The sequence below is a fragment of the Stenella coeruleoalba genome (assembly GCF_951394435.1).
Source record: "Stenella coeruleoalba genome assembly, chromosome: X".
In the NCBI taxonomy this organism is placed as follows: domain Eukaryota; kingdom Metazoa; phylum Chordata; class Mammalia; order Artiodactyla; family Delphinidae; genus Stenella; species Stenella coeruleoalba.
The window spans coordinates 111,606,624-111,625,576 of NC_137152.1; the positions used below are offsets into that span (position 1 = coordinate 111,606,624).

An 18,953-nucleotide genomic window follows, 5' to 3' on the forward strand; every position below is an offset into this window, starting at 1 on the left:
TAAAGGGGGAAGGGGGAAGAAATGGGAAAAAGAAAGAAAAGCAATCATCCCTTTTTGTAAACCTGACTCCAGGGAATTCATTTGCATGATTTAGGCTTATTTGTTCTTCAGTGAACATTTCCTCCCCCCCGCCCCACCCCCCCCCCGCAAAGAAACCCTCTGCTGAGCGGCACGGAAGCCAGTCTTGGAGAGCTGTTTTCAGTAGATGTAATAATTTAAGTCAGCAGTGAACTCACCTTCCAACCTGGGGAGAGAGCTGTGATGTAGAGGGAGAATTGGGGCGAGTTTGAAGGGAGGGGGTGACTACGTAAGTGCGCTACCGGCAGGGTTTCCCCCCAGAAAACTGGCAAAGAAAGAAGGTGAAGTCTTGACCAGGCCAGGCGGATTGGGGGGGCAGGAAGTGAAAGGCTGCAGTTATAAAGCGCTGCTTGAGGCGGTCTCGCCAAGCGCCTCTGAACTTGATCAGATGTTCGGTTTCCTACAGAGACATGGCGGCCAGGCTGTGAGGCTGCCTCAAGGCGCAGACTTTGGGGCTCGGCTCTCTTCGGGGTGTGACAATCACAGCCATCTTTCTCTCCGCCTTTTCTTTTCACTCTCACTCTCCTACAGTCTTCGCAAATGCCCTGCTGGACAAAAAATGAGTGGATTTATAGCCCTGTCTGAACCTGCTCATTATGTCCAGAAAGACCTCGCACCAGACAGGAGAGGGGAGAGTGATCCCACACACAACCCTGGAAAGTCAATCCTTAAGGGTAAGAAGTTCCCGAGGTCACTATATGCTTCTCCAGGTAGGAGTAGAAGAGGGCAAAGCCTTGGCAGTTCAGAGGGAAGAAAATTCCACCTCACGATCCCCATTCCCGCCCCCCACTTTTGCATTTGAAAATGTTGAGAATTCGAAGCTGTTTAGCCCTGTGGTTTGAAAATGGCACTGATCCTGTGTGTGTCTAGTGAGTTTGCTGTGTAGTGTGCATGTTTGGTGTGCACAGGCTAAGTGTACACTGTGCATGTTTAGTATTTGTGCTTCTGTGTGTTTGCTGTTACGTGCGTGTGTTTATCCTGTTGTGTGTTTAATTTGTTGTGTGCCTGTTTACTGTTTTATGTGTAGTTTGTTGTGTTACTGGGTTGTGTGTACTTACTGTCGCTAGTTGTGTGTGTTTAGTGTGGTGTGTGTGAGCTTACTGTGTTATATGTGTTCGCCGTCTTATGCCTGGTGTGTCGTGTGGGGGGGGATGGCGGGGACAGTGGTGGGAACAGTATACTACAGCCACGACTCACAAACCAGAGTCAATGCGCGGCTCAGACGGAAGTAAGGGAGATGGCTCTAACTGTAACCATTTCTCCTCCTTCGGGCCTCGGCCGGCCGGCAGCACCTTCGGTCACAGACGGCGAGCTGGCCGACCTGGGTCCGGGCTCTCGGGGACATCAGGGCCCACCGTGGCGCGTGAGGAAGACGCGGCTAATGGGCCGCGAGGGTGGAACTGTTGTTCTCGCCCCGGGATCCGCGCCCTTAGGCCGCGGAAGGGGCACATTCTCTTGGCGTTGAGGCGGAGCGGGCCAAGCGGGGCTGGACGTCCAGCGCCGCGCCGACGGTGGGAACGATCCTCGCGCGGCAAAGAGTTCATTTGGCCAAAGCGGGTAAAGCTTGCCCGAGGGGTGCTCGCCCGCTTCTGGCGGGAGGGAAGCCAGGGAGAGGCCCTGGCTCCGCCCTGCCGGTCGCCAGCTTGAGCCTGGCTCCAGTTCCCCACGGCAGCGCCAGCCCCGCGGAGCCCACTCGCGGGCGCCCGGCCGCCGCCGCCTCACCTGCCAGGCTCCCGGCCACGGCCCAATCAGCGGCGGCCGCTGGGCCGCGGCTGCCATGTTCCCCGCTCCAAGCTGCCAATCAGTGTGGCGACAGCCAATAGGCTGCGGGGCCGGGGGTCAGGTGACCGCGGGCCAGCTGGCTCCCCATTGGCCCTCGCCGCGCGGCCTCCCGCTCGGTTTATGTGAGAGGAGTGAGTGAGTGACTTTATCAGTCCAAGGACATTACTCTGGAGGCGAAGAGGCTGGGACTGGCGCGGCGAGCCGCGAGGACCGAGCCTGCCTCCTGCCCGCCGGCCGCGAGCTGGCTCTGCTTCTAAGCGCAGTCTAGCCGTGAGGCCCGTGCCGAGGGAGCCTCCTGGCCCCGCGGTTGTGCGCTCTCGGGGAGAGGAGGGGTGCCCCGGACAGGATTGGCAAACTCCGCCCTCCACTTATTATTTTGCTTATTTTTCTTTGTGCGCGCTTGTTAGTTTGTTAAACCAGATCTAGTCCCAGAGTCTTTTCTCCTCCCTTCTCCCCCCTCCTCCCCCCTCCAGGTCCTTCTACTTCCCCTCCTCCCTCCTATCCCTCTGCAGGAGACTCGCAGCGACGGAAAGTTGCAGCCCCTGGTACTGCCTTGGGGGTCTCCCGACAGTGTCCAACCGCCTCCACCCCTCTCCGACTGCGACACTTCGGAGATCTCCTTCGCCCGCACCCTCGTTTCAGCCGGATCGCTGGTGACCAGAACGCCCCACCCATGACGATGCTCCTGGACGGAGGCCCGCAGTTCCCCGGGCTGGGAGTGGGCAGCTTCGGCGCGCCGCGCCACCACGAGATGCCCAACCGCGAGCCGGCGGGCATTGGGCTGAATCCCTTCGGGGACTCGCCCCACGCCGCCGCCGCCGCCGCTGCCTTCAAGCTGAGCCCCGCCGCGGCTCACGATCTGTCTTCCGGCCAGAGCTCGGCGTTCACGCCGCAGGGTTCGGGTTACGCCAACGCCCTGGGCCATCATCACCACCACCATCACCACCATCACCACGCCGGCCAGGTGCCCAGCTACGGCGGTGCCGCCTCCGCCGCCTTCAACTCCACTCGCGACTTTCTGTTCCGCCAGCGCGGCTCTGGGCTCGGCGAGGCGGCCTCGGGTGGCGGGCAGCACGGGCTCTTCGCCGGCTCGGCGAGCAGCCTGCACGCTCCGGCTGGCATTCCTGAGCCCCCTGGCTACCTGCTCTTCCCCGGGCTGCACGAGCAGGGCGCCGGTCACCCGTCGCCCACCGGGCACGTGGACAACAACCAGGTCCACCTGGGGCTGCGCGGAGAGCTGTTCGGCCGCGCCGACCCGTACCGCCCGGTGGCCAGCCCGCGCACGGACCCCTACACGGCCGGCGCGCAGTTCCCTAACTACAGCCCCATGAACATGAACATGGGCGTGAACGTGGCGGCCCACCACGGGCCCGGCGCCTTCTTCCGTTACATGCGGCAGCCCATCAAGCAGGAGCTGTCGTGCAAGTGGATCGACGAGGCTCAGCTGAGCCGGCCCAAGAAGAGCTGCGACCGGACCTTCAGCACCATGCACGAGTTGGTGACACACGTCACCATGGAGCATGTGGGGGGACCGGAGCAGAACAACCACGTCTGCTACTGGGAGGAGTGCCCCCGCGAGGGCAAGTCCTTCAAGGCGAAGTACAAACTGGTCAATCACATTCGGGTGCACACGGGCGAGAAGCCCTTCCCTTGCCCCTTCCCAGGCTGCGGGAAGATCTTTGCCCGCTCCGAGAACCTCAAGATCCACAAGAGGACCCACACAGGTAAGGGGGAGGGCGGGAGGGCGGGCGCGGGGTCCGCCGCGGCACCGCGCCACGAAGCCGACTTTCAGCGCGAGGGAGCGAGGGGTGGCGGCGAGAGAGAGGGGCGGCGCCCCGCCGGGGCCGCTCGAAAAAGTAGCGCTGTCACTGTCCCTCCACCTCTCGCCTTCCCCGCCCCGCGGCGCTTTTGCCCAGTTCTAGCTTCGCGGGCAGACGGCTCTGCGGTCTCAGGAACTAATTGGAACCTTCTCGCGCCCAGGAACAAACTGGCGCCGCCTCTTTTTGTCTCTTTCTGGGTTACTATGAAGGGACTCCGAACGTGTGGAGAGGAATTGCTTACAAGCGACTTAGTCTCGGCGCACAGTCGGGGGAGGCAACCATAGAAATGCTAATGAAAACTAACTTTCGGTTACTTCCGCTCTTTTTTACCATTGATTGGCACATCTCCTAATTAAATGATACTTTTGTCAAACTATTTTTATTTGGAGTTCCAGGTTCAATTCAGTCCTCCGGGAGGAAAGTTAAAGTAGAAAAGGCACCACAGTTTCGTGGCTTGTTCAGAGCATCTTGTAAAACTGTCCGGAGCCCCTGGATTTATGTAGTTTTCCCTTTTCGAACGTTAAGTACGACGACCCAAGCTTTTTAATACTGGGCTTAGCAAAACCGCTGCATTTGAAAGAGGCAAATTAAAAGGTACAAAGGAGGAACTAAAAGGGATTGTCCCGTCCCCGGTCCATTGTCCCGCCCAGCCTTGGCTGCAACGCCGAGATATCGGCGGAACGGGGCTGCGCTTGGAGGCCCCGGGCCGGGTAGGGGGGTACCGCTACTCAGGGGCAACTTTGGAGGAGCCAGGGGCTTTCCATCCCGCGCGAGAACAAAGGGCCGGGCAGGTTCTGGGCCGGCCCTGCCCCACCCCCGCCCCCGACCACCACTCCCCACCCCAGCAGGCTCAACCCGCGCTCTCCATTTTTCACCAGGGAAAAGAGATGCTACAGCCGCCCCCAGTCGGCGCTCCCTCTCGGGAGGGAGGACCGCCGGACGCTCTGTCTCCCGCTGCTTGGCCCAAGGAAGCTCGCGGCCCCTGACCATATTTACCCCCCTTTGCGTTTCTGCCTTCTGCAGGTGAGAAACCTTTCAAATGTGAATTTGAAGGCTGTGACAGACGCTTTGCCAACAGCAGCGACCGCAAGAAGCACATGCATGTGCACACCTCGGACAAGCCCTATATCTGCAAAGTGTGCGACAAGTCCTACACGCACCCGAGCTCCCTGCGCAAGCACATGAAGGTAATTACCTCTTTATTAGCGGTCGGCGGTTTATAAACACTCGGCCCGACACCGGGTCGCGGAACGGAAGCGCCTGCGCTGCCAACCCTGTATCTTCCACGTTAAATCCGATTTGCTCCAGCGTTGACACCTTGAACCCATTTTGGGGACCCGGAGGGGGGCGGGGGAGAGCACAGTGGGGAGGAGGAGGGAGCGGAGGGAACAATCAGTTGTTTACTGGGAAGCTCTAACCGAGCTCGCCAGGGCTGGAGGTCTCAGTGGCCGCCTCTACCCGGCTCAGCCCGCGGTGGGAACCGAGAGTGCCCGCGCCGAACCCGGGGGCGGGTGGTTCATTCCCTCTTCGGCTTTCGGTAAAACAATAGGGCCGAGGAGCGCGGTGGGATTCCCACGCATTTGTCTGAGACCTCGCAGCGCCCAGGGCGCCCGTGCCACCTTTCTCTGTACCTGCTTTCCCAAGCCGAAGCGGGCTTGGCGAAACCTGGGCCCGGAGTATTTTGTAGGGCCCCAAAGACTACGTGCTTACCCCGCTCCATCCGCGGAGAAAGCATTTCTGAAGGGGCATGAATAAATCAGAGTGCTTTATTTCTTTTCCATAATGCCAGTCTTAGGACTCAGACTGTTTTGTTGGTGAACATCTTGGGGTTTTCTAGACATCGGTAATGTGGAAATTAAAAACAAAACCCCCAAATCAGCAGCATTTCTCTTTTAAGTGGGTCACTGGGCGGTCTTGCTCTTACAGTGCTCTAATTCTGCTCTTGTTTTTGCTTGCACAATGCCAGTTGGAATTATATTCATTATAATATATACATGTTAATTTTAGGTTCATGAATCTCAAGGGTCAGATTCCTCCCCTGCTGCCAGTTCAGGCTATGAATCTTCCACTCCACCCGCTATAGCTTCTGCAAACAGTAAAGATACCACTAAAACCCCTTCTGCAGTTCAAACTAGCACCAGCCACAACCCTGGACTTCCTCCCAATTTTAACGAATGGTACGTCTGAGGACAAACACAAACACAAACCCTGTTAACCATAGAATGGACCAAATGCATTTAAAAAAGAAAACTGAGACCAATCAGATGGAAATGGAGTTTTAAGGCAAGAGGCCATACATAGGGCTACATCTTGTTAATTGCAATTGTCCAGGAAGGTTTTGGGGCAAGATCCCAAAGTAGCCATGCCCTTTTTTCTCAGGATTAGAAAATATGTTTTGGCATTTGAAGGATTAAAAAAAAAATCTTCTCACTGCTTTTTCCTCCCTTTTCTCTTGCTCTCTGCTCACCCCATCCCTAAATGCCTTCAGTTCATTTTAACTCTTGTCCTGTTTCCTGAGAGGAAGTTATAGAAGGCTTATTGGTGGTGGTGGTGGTGATGTTAAAACTGATGGAAAAATCTTCGCCTTAGTGGTGATTGTTTAAACTCTCACAGTCTTAAACCGTGCCAAAGTCCTGTTATGTCTTGAACTTTTCCTCAAAGCATTACACTTGTGAATGTATTTTTGTCTAATGGGGTCGAAACTGTTGTTCAGTATTTTTTCAGGCTGAGGATGTGATGTTACTCTACACAGATTGTGACGTTTAGTATACAGTTGCCTTTTGTAATAACTTTTTTTTTTGTAAATACATATCCATTGATGCCATATTTATCGTTTGTAATTTAATTATTGCTACAAGTGCCGGGAACTGAACAATATTTATGGAAAATGTTTTCTAACAAATTCTGTACAGCTTTTGATTATAACCGCTTTAGCATTAAATTTTATTGTTTTGAAAGAACACAATTTACAATTTTTGAACCACTGACTCCTTTCTCTTGTTTTGTAACAGCCTCCTTCTACAAAGAGGAGACGAGAGCAAATGAAACTTGTTTGTTGGTATTTATAACTCACTCAGATCCCTTTTTTAATTGTTAAATTATTTTTCTATTGCAGTATAGATTCTTTACAGTGTCAGTTTCCATCTGGGAAGACCCTCCTTTCTTTATCTCTAGCTCAGATGGTTGTTTAACTGCGAGTTTAAATGTGTTTGTCCTGGATTTTCGGCATGCAAATCAAGTATTACTGATCAATTCAGTTAGTGGCCATGACATCTCAATCTTGTACTTCAAAGACTGAGAAGCTGGATTTAATCATCCCTGCCCTACATATATAAACATAAGGTAACCTAATGAGTTTTCTGTCCCTTAGTTTTTTTTTTATTATCTTGCATAAAAATGAACATTGCGGCAAGATGCATGTCTGTCTATTCTATTGAGAGATCACCCATATACCTATATATGTTTGTATCTATGACGTATCTAATCTGCCTATCAAATCTATCTATCTATATATTTTCAAAAGTAAGCATATGTCTGAAACAGTGGTGATGAGTAAGGCCAGTCGAGCCGTGCTTACTTATGATTAAAGTGCTTCTTAAAAGAACCATAGTCCATTTACAATTTTGGAAGGCAAAGGCTGGTTTGTTTTGCTGTATATAGTTCAATTCGTAATTATCACAATTATTCATAACATTTTTATAGCGGTGTAATAACTGCAGCGGTTCTGAAATATTATGGAAAGAAAAAACATTTGCAAAATATGTATTTTTAAAGTTCATGGTTTGTAGGCAAAGATGTTAAGAGCATTGTTTCCATTAAAATCAATAACAATGAAAAATGGTTGTTTGCTTTGTGATAAAATATTAACAATCCATTTAATCTTCAGCGAAGCAACTCATTTGGACAAACAGTTCTCTTACAGTTATATGAAAAAGAAAGTGATTGCTATTTTGGGGGGGGTGGAGTGGGTAGAGTACTGAGAGAGGTTTTTTTTGTTTTTTTACTAATTTAGGGTGCTGTTTAATATTGAGAGCCCAATCTCTTCATGAATAACCAACTTGCAAATCAGCAAATAGAATGGTGGAGATAAGGAATTGTGAAGAATTTAGAAATGTAATGAATAGGCCAAGTACCTCCTTCTCTTGAAGGGGCAGTGCTCTAGGATTTTTGGTGGCAGTCAGTTTGGTATTATACATAATCATTTTGAATTCTAGAATTTTGTTTATTGTTCTTTTTGAAGAAATAAAGTCTTGGCACATCTATTTATAACTTTTTGTATTTGGTGCCTGATTTTCTTCCATGTTCAAATAAATCGACCTTAAATTGAAATGCTCAGAGAAGTTCTGATGATTAAACGAAACTTTGATTCCCTGGACACAGTGGAAGCAGTGTATTTTAAGTTATCTACTGATCTTTGTCAACAGTTAATTATTGACAGTTTCTAATTGCAAAATGCTTTGGATGCGATTTTTTGTTTGTGGAGAATGCGGTTTTTTGCACTTTCCTCCACCAATAGGCAAGGCAAGGGTCTGAATGCCATGAACGGATTGGGATGACTTCACAAGTGATGAGCAGGTAACCTGGTCAATCTACCACTCCTAGCCCAGACATTCCAATCTTGACCTTGACATTGAGGGTGCTGGACCAAATTCCTATTTCAGGATTTTTCCTTCACTTCAAACCAGAGACCATTTAAAATGCTCAGCAAGTTTTCAGAAAGTGCATACTCATAAGATTGGCTCTAAATGTGTTCCAACTGAAGTCTAAATAATGTTTTTCTTCCGAAATATGCATCTAACTTCCACAGTTTACTGTTTTCTCTATGAATTCCCTCTCCACCCCCAATGTAACCTAACCTTAAATGGCAGTAGAATGATGGGTTGGTTGAAAGATTATTTCAGAAACTTGCTTCCCCCACCCCTCCGCATTAAATATATTAAACATCTCCTTAGGACACAAAGAAGAGTTTGCTCTTTCTTTACTAGGCTTGAAATTACTCTACCATAAAAATTTACAGTAGAGCGTTGTGTCCTAAGAGGGGAAGATGCCAAGGAACAATGATGATAACCTATATTAAGATAATGTAAAAGTTTTGCCCCTCTACATGATTTCCTCTAATCTGGGTGTAGCATCATATTTCTCAAATAGTCTATCCCTATGCCCTTGTCACTTGTTGCAAAGAAAAGTTTACGTTAGTAGGAAACTTTTCACAGATTTTCTTCCTATAATCTGACTCTGGGAGTGCACATTGACATTCTTGAATTTTCAGTAAATACCTTAAAGAATACGCACCCCCCACCCCCCAACAAAAAAACCTTGTAGCCCTAAAGATAGATCAGCTGGAAACCATGAATGTCAGCTGGGTTCTTCGTAATCGACCTGTTATTTTACTTCTTGCACCTGGTAAGACCTTTGCGAAAAGTCCATCTTTTCCAAAATGGGTGGTTTAGTTTAAGATTTCCACGCTGGGTGGGGAAGGGGAAGGTGTCTATTTCCACGCAGACAGAAGTCTGGACTTCATCCAGCTTGGAAGGTTAAAGATCAGGGTCCAGGCTAAGCAGGGCAGTCGGTCTTAGCTACTGCGGAGGTTGGAGAGTTAGCAGGGACCTCCTCCGTTCACAAAGCCTCCCAGGAAAGTTGTGTTCAGGACTTCCTCGCCCCTCCCCCCCTCCGCGCTGCCTGCTGTCTCCTCGCCTCTTCGCCCCTGGCTCCTTCTCCTCCCCTTATAAAACCCCCCAAACAAACGAAAAAAGTCTAAGGGCCTCTTTCCACTTAAGTTTCTGAAAGAATCGCTACCAGCGTGCTCATCCCCTGAAGCGCGGGATCTCCGCCCGGCAGCTAGGCTGGTTTTCTCTCGGGCTGTCTGCCCCCTCGGGGCTCAAGTCTAGTCAGGCTTTGCCCCGGGACGAGGCCAGGCGTTGCGAAAGTCAGGGCTCCCGCTCGGGGTCCCTGTACACACACCAAGTTCTTGCAAGGCCCGTTCGAAGCTGGGGCCGGGAGGAGGGGACCTCATTTCCTAGGGTCAATTCTCTCGCGGTCTCGGCCAGCTGACCCTTTGACCTCCACCTACAGGGCCCTTGGCGGCCGTAAGCCGGCGGTCGCCCGGGCTCCGAGGACGCTTCGCGCCCCGTCGCCTTCCCGGCCTCATTAGGCCGGCGGGGCTGTAAAGCAGGAATCAGCCGCTACCTAATCCGGACCTGGGGTCAATACGAGCCCAAACAATGGTGAGCTCCGATGGCCACAGCGCAGGGCTGGCCGCAAACTTTGTGTTCCATTCATTTTCTTAAGGCGGTGCGGTGGGGTGGGGGAGGGAGGGAGGTACTCGCACGCCCGAAGGCCGATACCGGCGCCCGGGGCTCCTAAGCGAGCGTTCTCGCGCTCGGCCCTCCCGGTCTCGTCGCCGCGCCAGGGTTTTGGAGGGGGTGGCAAGGCTCGGGGCCTGGTTGGCGGCCCGCGCGAGGGCCCAGGGGCGGCCCCCGCGCCAAGAACAGACTTTGAAGTGGGTTTTTAGCGCGCACGTGTGAGAGCCGCGCCGAGGCTGGAGCGGTGACCCGCTGGGAGGAAAGAGTAGGCTCCGGCCCGGGCCCCAACCCCTCCCCCGCTCCCCGTCGCTCCGGCCTTTTCAAGCCGCGGCCGGGAGCCCGCCGGCCTCCCCCGCCCGCCCCCACGCCTGCTCCCGAGCCCGCGCCGCGCGCAGGCGCACAGCCGGCAGCCGTCGAGTCGGGTTTCGCTGCGAGGGGCGGCGGGGGAGAGTTGAAAGCGGCTTTGCAGCGCCGCGGCCTCGGCCGGGCCGGGCCGGGAGGGGGGCGGAGGGGAGGGCTGGTTTTGGGGGCGGCTCTCGGGTCAGGAACATGGCGGCCGGATGCGAACCCCCGCGGAGCGCAGCAAAGCGCTGACTGCGGGCTGCCGAACTGTTGTGTGGTTTCAACTCCCTTGTTATTCCTCGGCTAGGAGCGCCTCGCGGGAGAATGTAGGTCGTGGCGGCCGAGCGCAAAATTGTTTAAAAAAAAAACAAAAAACGGAAGCGAAGAAGTTCTTCCAGGGCATACTGGGCGTGGGAAGTTGGCGAGTCTTCTGGGGGCTGGGGTTCCCGGGGTGGGGGGCGGCTTGGACCTGAAACCCACTCGAGGCCGCCACTCCCTCCAGTCCCGACTGAAATCGTTTCTCCCGGGCCCTCTGGGGTGGGGGATGCCATTTTGAGCTTCGTGACCGTGTCGGGATCCCCCAGCACCTTCGAGTCTCGAAATGCCAAGGAGTGGACACTGTTCTCTTCCAGGACAATGGCGGGGCTCGTGAGCGGAGCACGGAGGCACCGTTTCCAAACCAAATGCCCTGGATTAGCGACACGGATGTGCCATTGCGATTTCGAACCCTACACTTTCCTCAGGCCCCGTTTTCTGCATATCTCATTTAAACGCGGACCTATGAAAAACAGTACTGTGTACGCTTTTGTGTGTGCTGTAACAGCTGGTGGTCTAACGAAAAAAAGAAAAAAAAAAGGCCACAATTCCGAAAACTTTCATTCAGCTTTTGCTTAACTGCCTTAATACTGGCGTGTGAAAGAACCCCTGGTAGCTCTGGGATCTCGAGTCCGTGTTTTCTCTGCAGAAAAATGTTGCAGATTCGCCTTCAGATGTCTTTCGTGAGGAAAAAACAATGTGGGGTTTTAAAAATGTAGTCATTGACCCCCGTCTCCTCTAGAAAAATAAGCGGCACGAATTCTTTCAGGTTGCGTCTTCGTGGAGGCCAGCAGCTAAACGAAAAGACAGCCTACTGGGGCTGCCCGCTGTCGAGTATTTGGGCTCCTGAAGGTGTGGGGCAGCTCCCGTGGGCCACCTTGGGAAGGGCCCCAGGTGGGTGGGCAGGTCATTAGCAAAGCTGGCTCAGATTTGGGGGAAAACTACAAAACAGTGCCTTTATCTGCAGAGAACAATTGATGGGGTTGTCTTTCCTCCTTTTCAGTGCACAAAGAAGACGGCTTTGGAGCAAGAATTTGGAATATGCATTTAAGTTGTCGCGCTTTGCATTGGAAACCCGTGGGCAATTAAAATAAGCCTGCCTTGTAGTGTTTTCTGTCCTTTTCTTATGTGTGGTTTCTGCAAGTCAAAGGGGCTGGAGTCCCTTCTGCAGTTTGGAAACTTGTTTTGAAATTGCCACCAAACAGATTTTTCCCCCTTTGGGTGAAGTTTCCTTACAGGGCTCAGCCACTTCACCCCACCCCCGGACTGGAATAGAGTGTTGACATCTTTGAGAGATCAAAGGGAGTAGATGGTGCTTGCTGTATACTTTATTTTTTCATGCTGTAGTTTGAACCCTGAGGTTTGAGCTTTTTCCTGGTTAAATCTCTTGGTACCAAAAGTGTGGCAAATGAAAAGTTCATTAACTTGAAAAATCTTTAGCCCATGGGTAGGCAGTTTGTCTCTGAGAACTGCAGCGCCCAGATTGTCTCTAAGGTTGACTTTAAAATCAAGCTAAAGATGCACTGGTGAACGATCTCCCCTGGATACCTGTGGTGTGCTTTGGGTCATTTGATATGGTAAAACTGTGGTTGATTTTCATAGGGGTTATGTGAATGGAATTTCTGCAAAGCTTGACAAGTGATAAATTGGTAGAACTCTTATATTTGTTTGAATGACAACTCCAAAGGGCACTGCTTTTCCCACTGAGGTTTGGTTTCTACCATAACTATTGAAATTTACAGCTTGAAAAACTAAGTTTGCAGGAAGCATTTAAAGGGGGGAGTGTTCAGAGCACTTGGACTGATAGTAACTTAACACAGGAGCAAAACTTTTTTGAATAAGATTCCTGTTGCCAAGAATCTGTTAAAACTAAAGAAAGTATATTTCTTTAAAAATCATCTAATAGAGCAAACAATTTTGTATATTTTTAATGTGATGACAGTTCAGCCCATTTACTGATCTGATTGAATAGAGAAACGTGAGCTCTATAGTAACTATAAAAATAGCCTTCACCAGCTGGCAAGTTTCTAATGTTCTCTAATAAGATGTGTATGTTGTCTAATGTGTTTTATTAAAACACAACCTATGTAAAGACCATACCTTTGATACCTTTGAACATGAGGTATTAAAAATAAAGGATTCCATCGTGTTTTATTATAAGCTAGCATTTAAAATGACATATCCAGTAATGTTTTATGAAATTTTTCTAAGAGTAAATGTAGCTTGTTTTGACCTATCTGCAGTTCACTTTTTGTTTTTTTGCCAGTGTTGTCCTGCTTGGTATCCGGGACAGTCTCTAATTCCTGATGAAGAACTTGATACTGACGTTGGTATGCAGCAGCCAGCCCTCCATAACACTACCTATCCTAAATGCAGGGTTAATGCCGAACCTACTGTGCAAGAAATGATTTACTGATGAGGTTTCAAAGAAAACCACATCAATTTGGATGTCTGTTACCTTGAAGTGATCATTTTAAGAGTAGTAGCTTCTTCCCTAGGTATAAAAAGACCATTTTCTTCTTTTGGTGTATTGCATTCTGTGTTGAGCAATCATTTGTGAAATGAAAAAGCAAAAAAGCACCCCCCCCACACACACACTCCCCCAGCCAATTTAGGATCATAAACGGGAAGATGGAGGTGAAGACTAGCCTAATCCATAACCCAGTGCGTATTATCTCATACATTGTGTTGACCTTGTTGAAAATCTCTTTCAAATATCTGCATTCCACATGTAGAACTAAAGTGTTTAAAACTAGAAATATGAATGCTTGTTTTGTTAATTTCCTATGTTTGTGTTCAAAAAGCAATATCTAGGATCTCTACAATTGTTGTTTGACTTAAATAAAACCATTTAAATGATTTTTTGTGATTATTTTATTACAGTGACAACTATAGCCCCTAAATAACCTTGATTAACCTGTTGAATTGGGACAATTTATATTCTATTCACATTTTTCATGATATACCTTGGCTTTCACTGAGCAATAAACTTGGGGAAAAAAACCCACTGAACAAACTCCAACCAACTGTTTTGAGCTCACAGTGTTTTCCCAGAGGGACTCAGGGCCAGGTGCTGGGGAGGTCAGGGGAAGAATTCAGAGTCAAGGATTGAATGGGATGATTAGAAGGAAGAACTGGAGGTAGGACTTTGGAGAGAAAAGAGCATTTGAACACCGCTATTTGGGTGAGAAAGAGAGGGAAAGACAAAGCCGAAAATAACCTTAAAGGAGAAAGGAGGGCCTCTGGAAAGGGGACATTGCAGCATAGCACATTACATGTACATTATTCAGAAGCTCCAAAGTGGTTCTTGGGGCAGACAACTTGGCAACCATTGATTAGAACACTTATAGAATCATGGACTATAGGTGTTATTAAAGCACAAGTTGTCGTTAATTAACTGTAGTGCTAGAGAAGATGAAGACACTTCAGAGAAATTCTTCGAACTCCAGATACTTGATTTCTCATTTTACATTTAACATCTGTAATCTAATGTAATCTGTGAGTGGCCATCATTCTATCTATTTGACGTGATTATGCCATGATGAGGTATTGTAAAACTGCGGACTGATAGAGTATATTGCTATTGGTTCTTTAGATCCAGTTTTATTAAAATTTCTGCTAAGTAGACTGATGATACTATAATTTTTTAAGTAGAGGGGAAAACTGCTCATCTCCCTCTGATTTTTGCTGTTCATTTACATCAAGAGTAGGCACACAGGCCGGTCAAGAAAGACTATGGTTCTTTGATTCTTAGCTCCCTAGAACTTGACATTCTTATATCCCCCCAGAGATATGTTGGTAGAATTTTTTGTTTTGTTTTTGTTTTTAAGAACAAGAACTGCGTTCTTTCAGACAGGCAGTGGAGTGTTATAATGGGATTATTAAAAAAGCCCTTGGAAAGGTAAACTACCAAGTTGTGCATGAGCCAGCTGCACTATGATAATAATACCTCCTAGGGTTATTCTAAGGATTAAACAAGAACATGTCCATAAAGAGCCTGGCACAGAGTAGGCCCTGGACAAATGTTAATTCGCTTCTTTTCCTCTTGCAGGTAGCTATTGTTTCATTGCTTTGGGGTAGTTTCCTATTTTTAATATTATGGAATATTTTACTAAAAACAGTGATTTGTACTGGGGTGCAAATTAATGCAGTTTTCAGACAATAGATGGAGAGTTAGGGCATATAAGAAATACTGCATTTCATAAGCATAATCACTAGATTAGGCATATGGGTTTATGAACATAGCTATGAATATTTAAACACATAAAATTAAAATGTTATTAAATGCCTGTTGTTCATTATCTTCTGATGAATACACTTATTCTTAGATTAAAAATAAGTTGTGTGCTTAAAAATCTGTAAACATAGTCATTTAATGGTTTACTTTTAATTTGACACAATTTTTACTCGAGGCAACAGCTTCTTACTATATGTAAATTAAATGACAATTTTACAATGTGAAAATTGGCATTCACATTTAAGGATAAGATTAAATCTCGTGGTGTCTTAAATTATTCAGTTTCCCCGTACTAAATTTATGCTAGTATTGTGCGGGTGTGACTATAGAGGAATGAGACTGATTTTCTTGTGGGGCTTGGAAGCTAGCTCTGAAGGCAGTTCCCAAAGAGGAGTCCCCGAAATGTTTTGACCAATGTCAGCATCCTTAGAATAAGTTTATGGACTCCCTAGGTGATGGCCTCACTTCAGTTTGTTACAAAACAAACATCAGCCCCCAGTCATTACTTTACAGCCATACTTTTGGTTTTACTATGTTTTTAAAGGGTACCCTGATTATTTTATGTTAATAAAATTGAGGCTTAAATGAAAGTGTAGAAATCCTCTATTATCGCATGATGAAATGTATTTTTTCTCAGCATACGTCTATTTATGCGGTAAAACAAGACAAAAACACCCACACACTAAGCTCTTCCCAGATGAACTGGTCTGAGTGGGAAGTATTTCCTTCCCACTGATTTTGGGGGCTTGGAGCTTCCCTGAGAGGCTGTACTGCTAAATGTTAATGGTTTTTGTACGGAGGCCTGGGGGACTTTTCATTATTCCTTTTTTCACCGGTTTATCACCTTTGTCTATTTCTTTCTTCTTGACGCTGCCCTATTAAAAGCGGGGGTCCGCCGTGGTGCTAATGTTATTTTGCGTATTGGTTGTTTGTCAGCGAGTAGGAGCAAGGTTATATTAAATGACCAGTTTGAAAACTGATGTCTAGTGCAGTGCTGTAGTGCCTCCCGTGGCCGGATCCTCCTATAGGTGAGATCACTCTGGAGTCCGAAAATCAAGTCGCTCAGTGCAGCCTTTTCCTATAGAACCGGGAAGGGGGGTGGGGGCGGGCAGGAGAACACCCTCTTATGTTCTTAGAAAAGAATCTAAGTTCCTGCTCCTATTTGTGTGTGTGTGTGTGTGTGTGTGTGTGTGTGTGTGTGTGTGTGTGTGTGTGTGTTTTGTACTCTGGGGGGAAAAAGTCCATTTTAAAAAAATTGGGTCATCAAAAACTTCATTGAAGAAATGAGAAAAATGTTATTGCCAATGATTCCCTCTGTAAATGTCCCAGAGTCGATAATAGGAGGCTATTTGTAGTACAGCTAAATAAATGTATTTTAACATCTTGATATAAATCCAGTGCATGGAAATTGCTTACAAATGATTCACTAATGTTACCCAGCCAGAACTTACACGGAAAAGCTACACTCATATTCTATTTTTGCAGCTAATCATCCGCAGAGTATGTAATTGGTTGGGCCAGCTGATAACATATTTTTGGCGACTTCACTCTTCTTTACAAAAATATTTAGCCAGGGTATCCCCTGAGATGTGACATCTTATTGGTTGTGGTGATAACCCAATACAGAAGGTGTTCCGTTAACTTCTGACCATTGACATATTAAATGAAGATGTTCAGTTGAGCAACATCAGTGATTTCAATTGATTCATCAGTCGCCAGTATCTAGCAGCCATCATGTTTCATTTTGCTAACAAGCCGATATCCCACATCTGATGCCAACAAGTCTGGTCTTTCAAACAAATGACATGTTTGATAAAGAAATCTTTTCAAAATCATTATGCACTTCAGCATTTGTCTTTTCTTCCGGCACAGCATCTGTGCATCTGTTCCATCAGGCGTCTATTCCTTGATCATTTCTCAGCCTTCCATGATTTTTGAGCCTGATTTGCGGGTATTTCAAGGATGTGAAATGAAGCTTCTTCCATTTGAATGTTCCAGCGAAACACAATGTTTATGTTCAAGGCACTAGATTTAATCTTGTGAATGAGACGGCAGGGAAGCGTTCTCACAAGACTTTCTGATAAGACATTGTTGTGAAAGAAATCGAGTGGGGGAGGGGAAAGAAGCCCTACTTTAGGAAAAACATTAAGGGCATCTTTTTTTGTTGTCTTTGCTATGGGTCCTCGAAACTTCACACCACTATTACAGTATTGAAAAGCTTCAGAGCTTTAAGGCACCTCTCTGAACTGGTGAAATGACAATTCGCATAGTCCAACTGGTTAAAAATGGATGCAATTCATTCTTTAGTGAGCCCTGTTTAACTGCATAATTTGCTTATATGCATAAAACCGAGGAAGTCTTAATCTCTAGTTTGCATGTATCTGGACTGCATGCATCTGGCTCCATTAGATTCCCTGTAATTGCATATTGACTAATTGCATAATACAGCTATCTGAACGCTGAATTTAAACCCAAATGCTTCTATTAGCACTGTAATCACTTTGGATAAGTGAATAGTTGGAATATAGTACCTGAAAATCACAACGCAGAACAATAACCACTTTCCTATCTGAAAAGAAGAAAAATCTAAAAGCAACTTTGAATTTATAAATTAACCAGTAATGCTTTCTCTTGGGCAAATGTTAAAATCAGAAAATGAATCAGTAATTGATAAATGCAGAATCTTCTTATGTAATATTTTATCAAATCTTCTACATTTGCTTCTTTTAAGTGTTTTAAATTGAACATCCACATGCAATATAAATATGTTAATTAAAATTAAATCATTTTGAAAAGGTAATTGTGCATTTGTTTTCAATTTGCATTCATTTCTTTAAATGTACGGCCTGGGGCATTTTGTGTTGGCGTGGGGGAGGATGGATTCTGTAGCCTGTGCTAATTGAAACTTATTTGGTGCATATGTGTTGTTCAATAAAGGACTCGCGGCTTGTGTGTGCACACATATAACATTCATTTAGACTAAAAGCGTGTGTTTATCGTCGTCCGGTGTTCAAAGCTGAAGTTCCTGGTAGAATCCAGAGAGAGCATCTTTAGCTAAAATAGGTGATAAAGACCACTTCTTCAGTGCTAGAAAAATATTGCAATTGCTGTGCTAAGTGTAGGTTGAATGGCTTAAATATTTATGTTTGAGTTTTAAATGTATTGTCTCGAATGAAAGAAATGGGGAACCTCATTTGTCCTCAAATTGAGCATTAATTAGCCTCCAGCATGTGTGGTGGATCACGGGCTTTTCCCCCTCTTACTTAAATGTTTCAATTCAGGGCACAATCCAAGGACCATTCTAGGAACTTCTCTACTTTAAGCTTTTTTTTTTAATGTAAAAATGATGTGTATTTTTGAATAGGTAATACATGTACATGATGAGAAATTCAGAAGTGTACACAGTGAAAAGAATGTTCTTTGCCCACCGACAACTCCCAGTCTCCCTGTTTCCGTCTCAAGAGACGGTCATTGTTTCTTATGTTCTACTTCAAGCTTTGAAGAATGTTCTCAGGCAAGACTTTCACTACCTTCCTCCTTGATTTCGTTAGGCATTCTAAATCTCAGAGAGTGGCTACATCTAGTCGAAGCCAAAACTTCAGTCATCTCAGAAAACATTGAATATTATTCGGGAAGTTATTGTGTATATTTAAACTGGTCGATACATTAAATCGACTGGATGTTCTGGCATTGTATAGGGACAACTGTATTTATATGGACAAGATGAAGTGGGAGTCAGGAGATTATACAGAGAGCTGGGTGTTAAAGAAATTGAGCTTTGCACCTACTCTGTGCCTGGCTTGCACAATGTCCAACCAGTAAATGAGTGTTGAATAAATGGATGAATATAACTCAAAGGGTGTTTGCATGGAATATACTATGTAACTTCATTGACATTTTAGTTTTGCTTATTTAGGTATTTCCGCAGAATTATGAGGGTCACAGGGCTGCCAGCTATGTGGCCTGCAGGTCACCTGTATCAAAATTTCTTGGACCCCGCTCAGATAAACAAAACCAAAGTTCTCAGTGTCAGGGCCTGGTGATGTGCCTTCAAAACAAGTGGTTCCAGGGAATTCC

General features: G+C 47.0%; 1 protein-coding gene across 3 annotated transcripts; it reads left to right on the forward strand.

Annotated features, from left to right (window-relative positions):
* Positions 1-638: 638 nt before the first annotated feature.
* ZIC3 (Zic family member 3) lies at positions 639-13,448 on the forward strand. Of its 3 annotated transcripts, none has more exons than XM_079911313.1 (4): positions 639-752; positions 2,373-3,584; positions 4,704-4,867; positions 5,688-7,480. In XM_079911313.1, exons 2-4 carry the CDS (start codon positions 2,534-2,536, stop codon positions 5,865-5,867), a joined length of 1,395 nt encoding a protein of 464 aa, XP_079767439.1. In that variant the 5' UTR covers positions 639-752; positions 2,373-2,533; the 3' UTR covers positions 5,868-7,480. The 3 variants fall into 3 exon arrangements, with proteins under 3 accessions (XP_079767439.1, XP_079767441.1, XP_079767440.1); XM_079911315.1 differs by lacking the exon at positions 639-752 and adding an exon at positions 1,916-1,991 and having other exon boundaries at positions 2,334-3,584; XM_079911314.1 differs by lacking the exons at positions 639-752; positions 5,688-7,480 and adding an exon at positions 12,906-13,448 and having other exon boundaries at positions 2,413-3,584.
* Positions 13,449-18,953: the final 5,505 nt, after the last annotated feature.

Excerpts from the sequence above, each read along its gene's own strand:
- ZIC3 (XM_079911313.1), top strand. The coding sequence starts at position 2,534 with ATGACGATGCTCCTGGACGGAGGCCCGCAGTTCCCCGGGCTGGGAGTG. Across the intron at positions 3,585-4,703 it reads CCACAAGAGGACCCACACAG|GTGAGAAACCTTTCAAATGT; the intron begins GTAAGGGGGAGG and ends TGCCTTCTGCAG. Across the intron at positions 4,868-5,687 it reads CCCTGCGCAAGCACATGAAG|GTTCATGAATCTCAAGGGTC; the intron begins GTAATTACCTCT and ends TGTTAATTTTAG.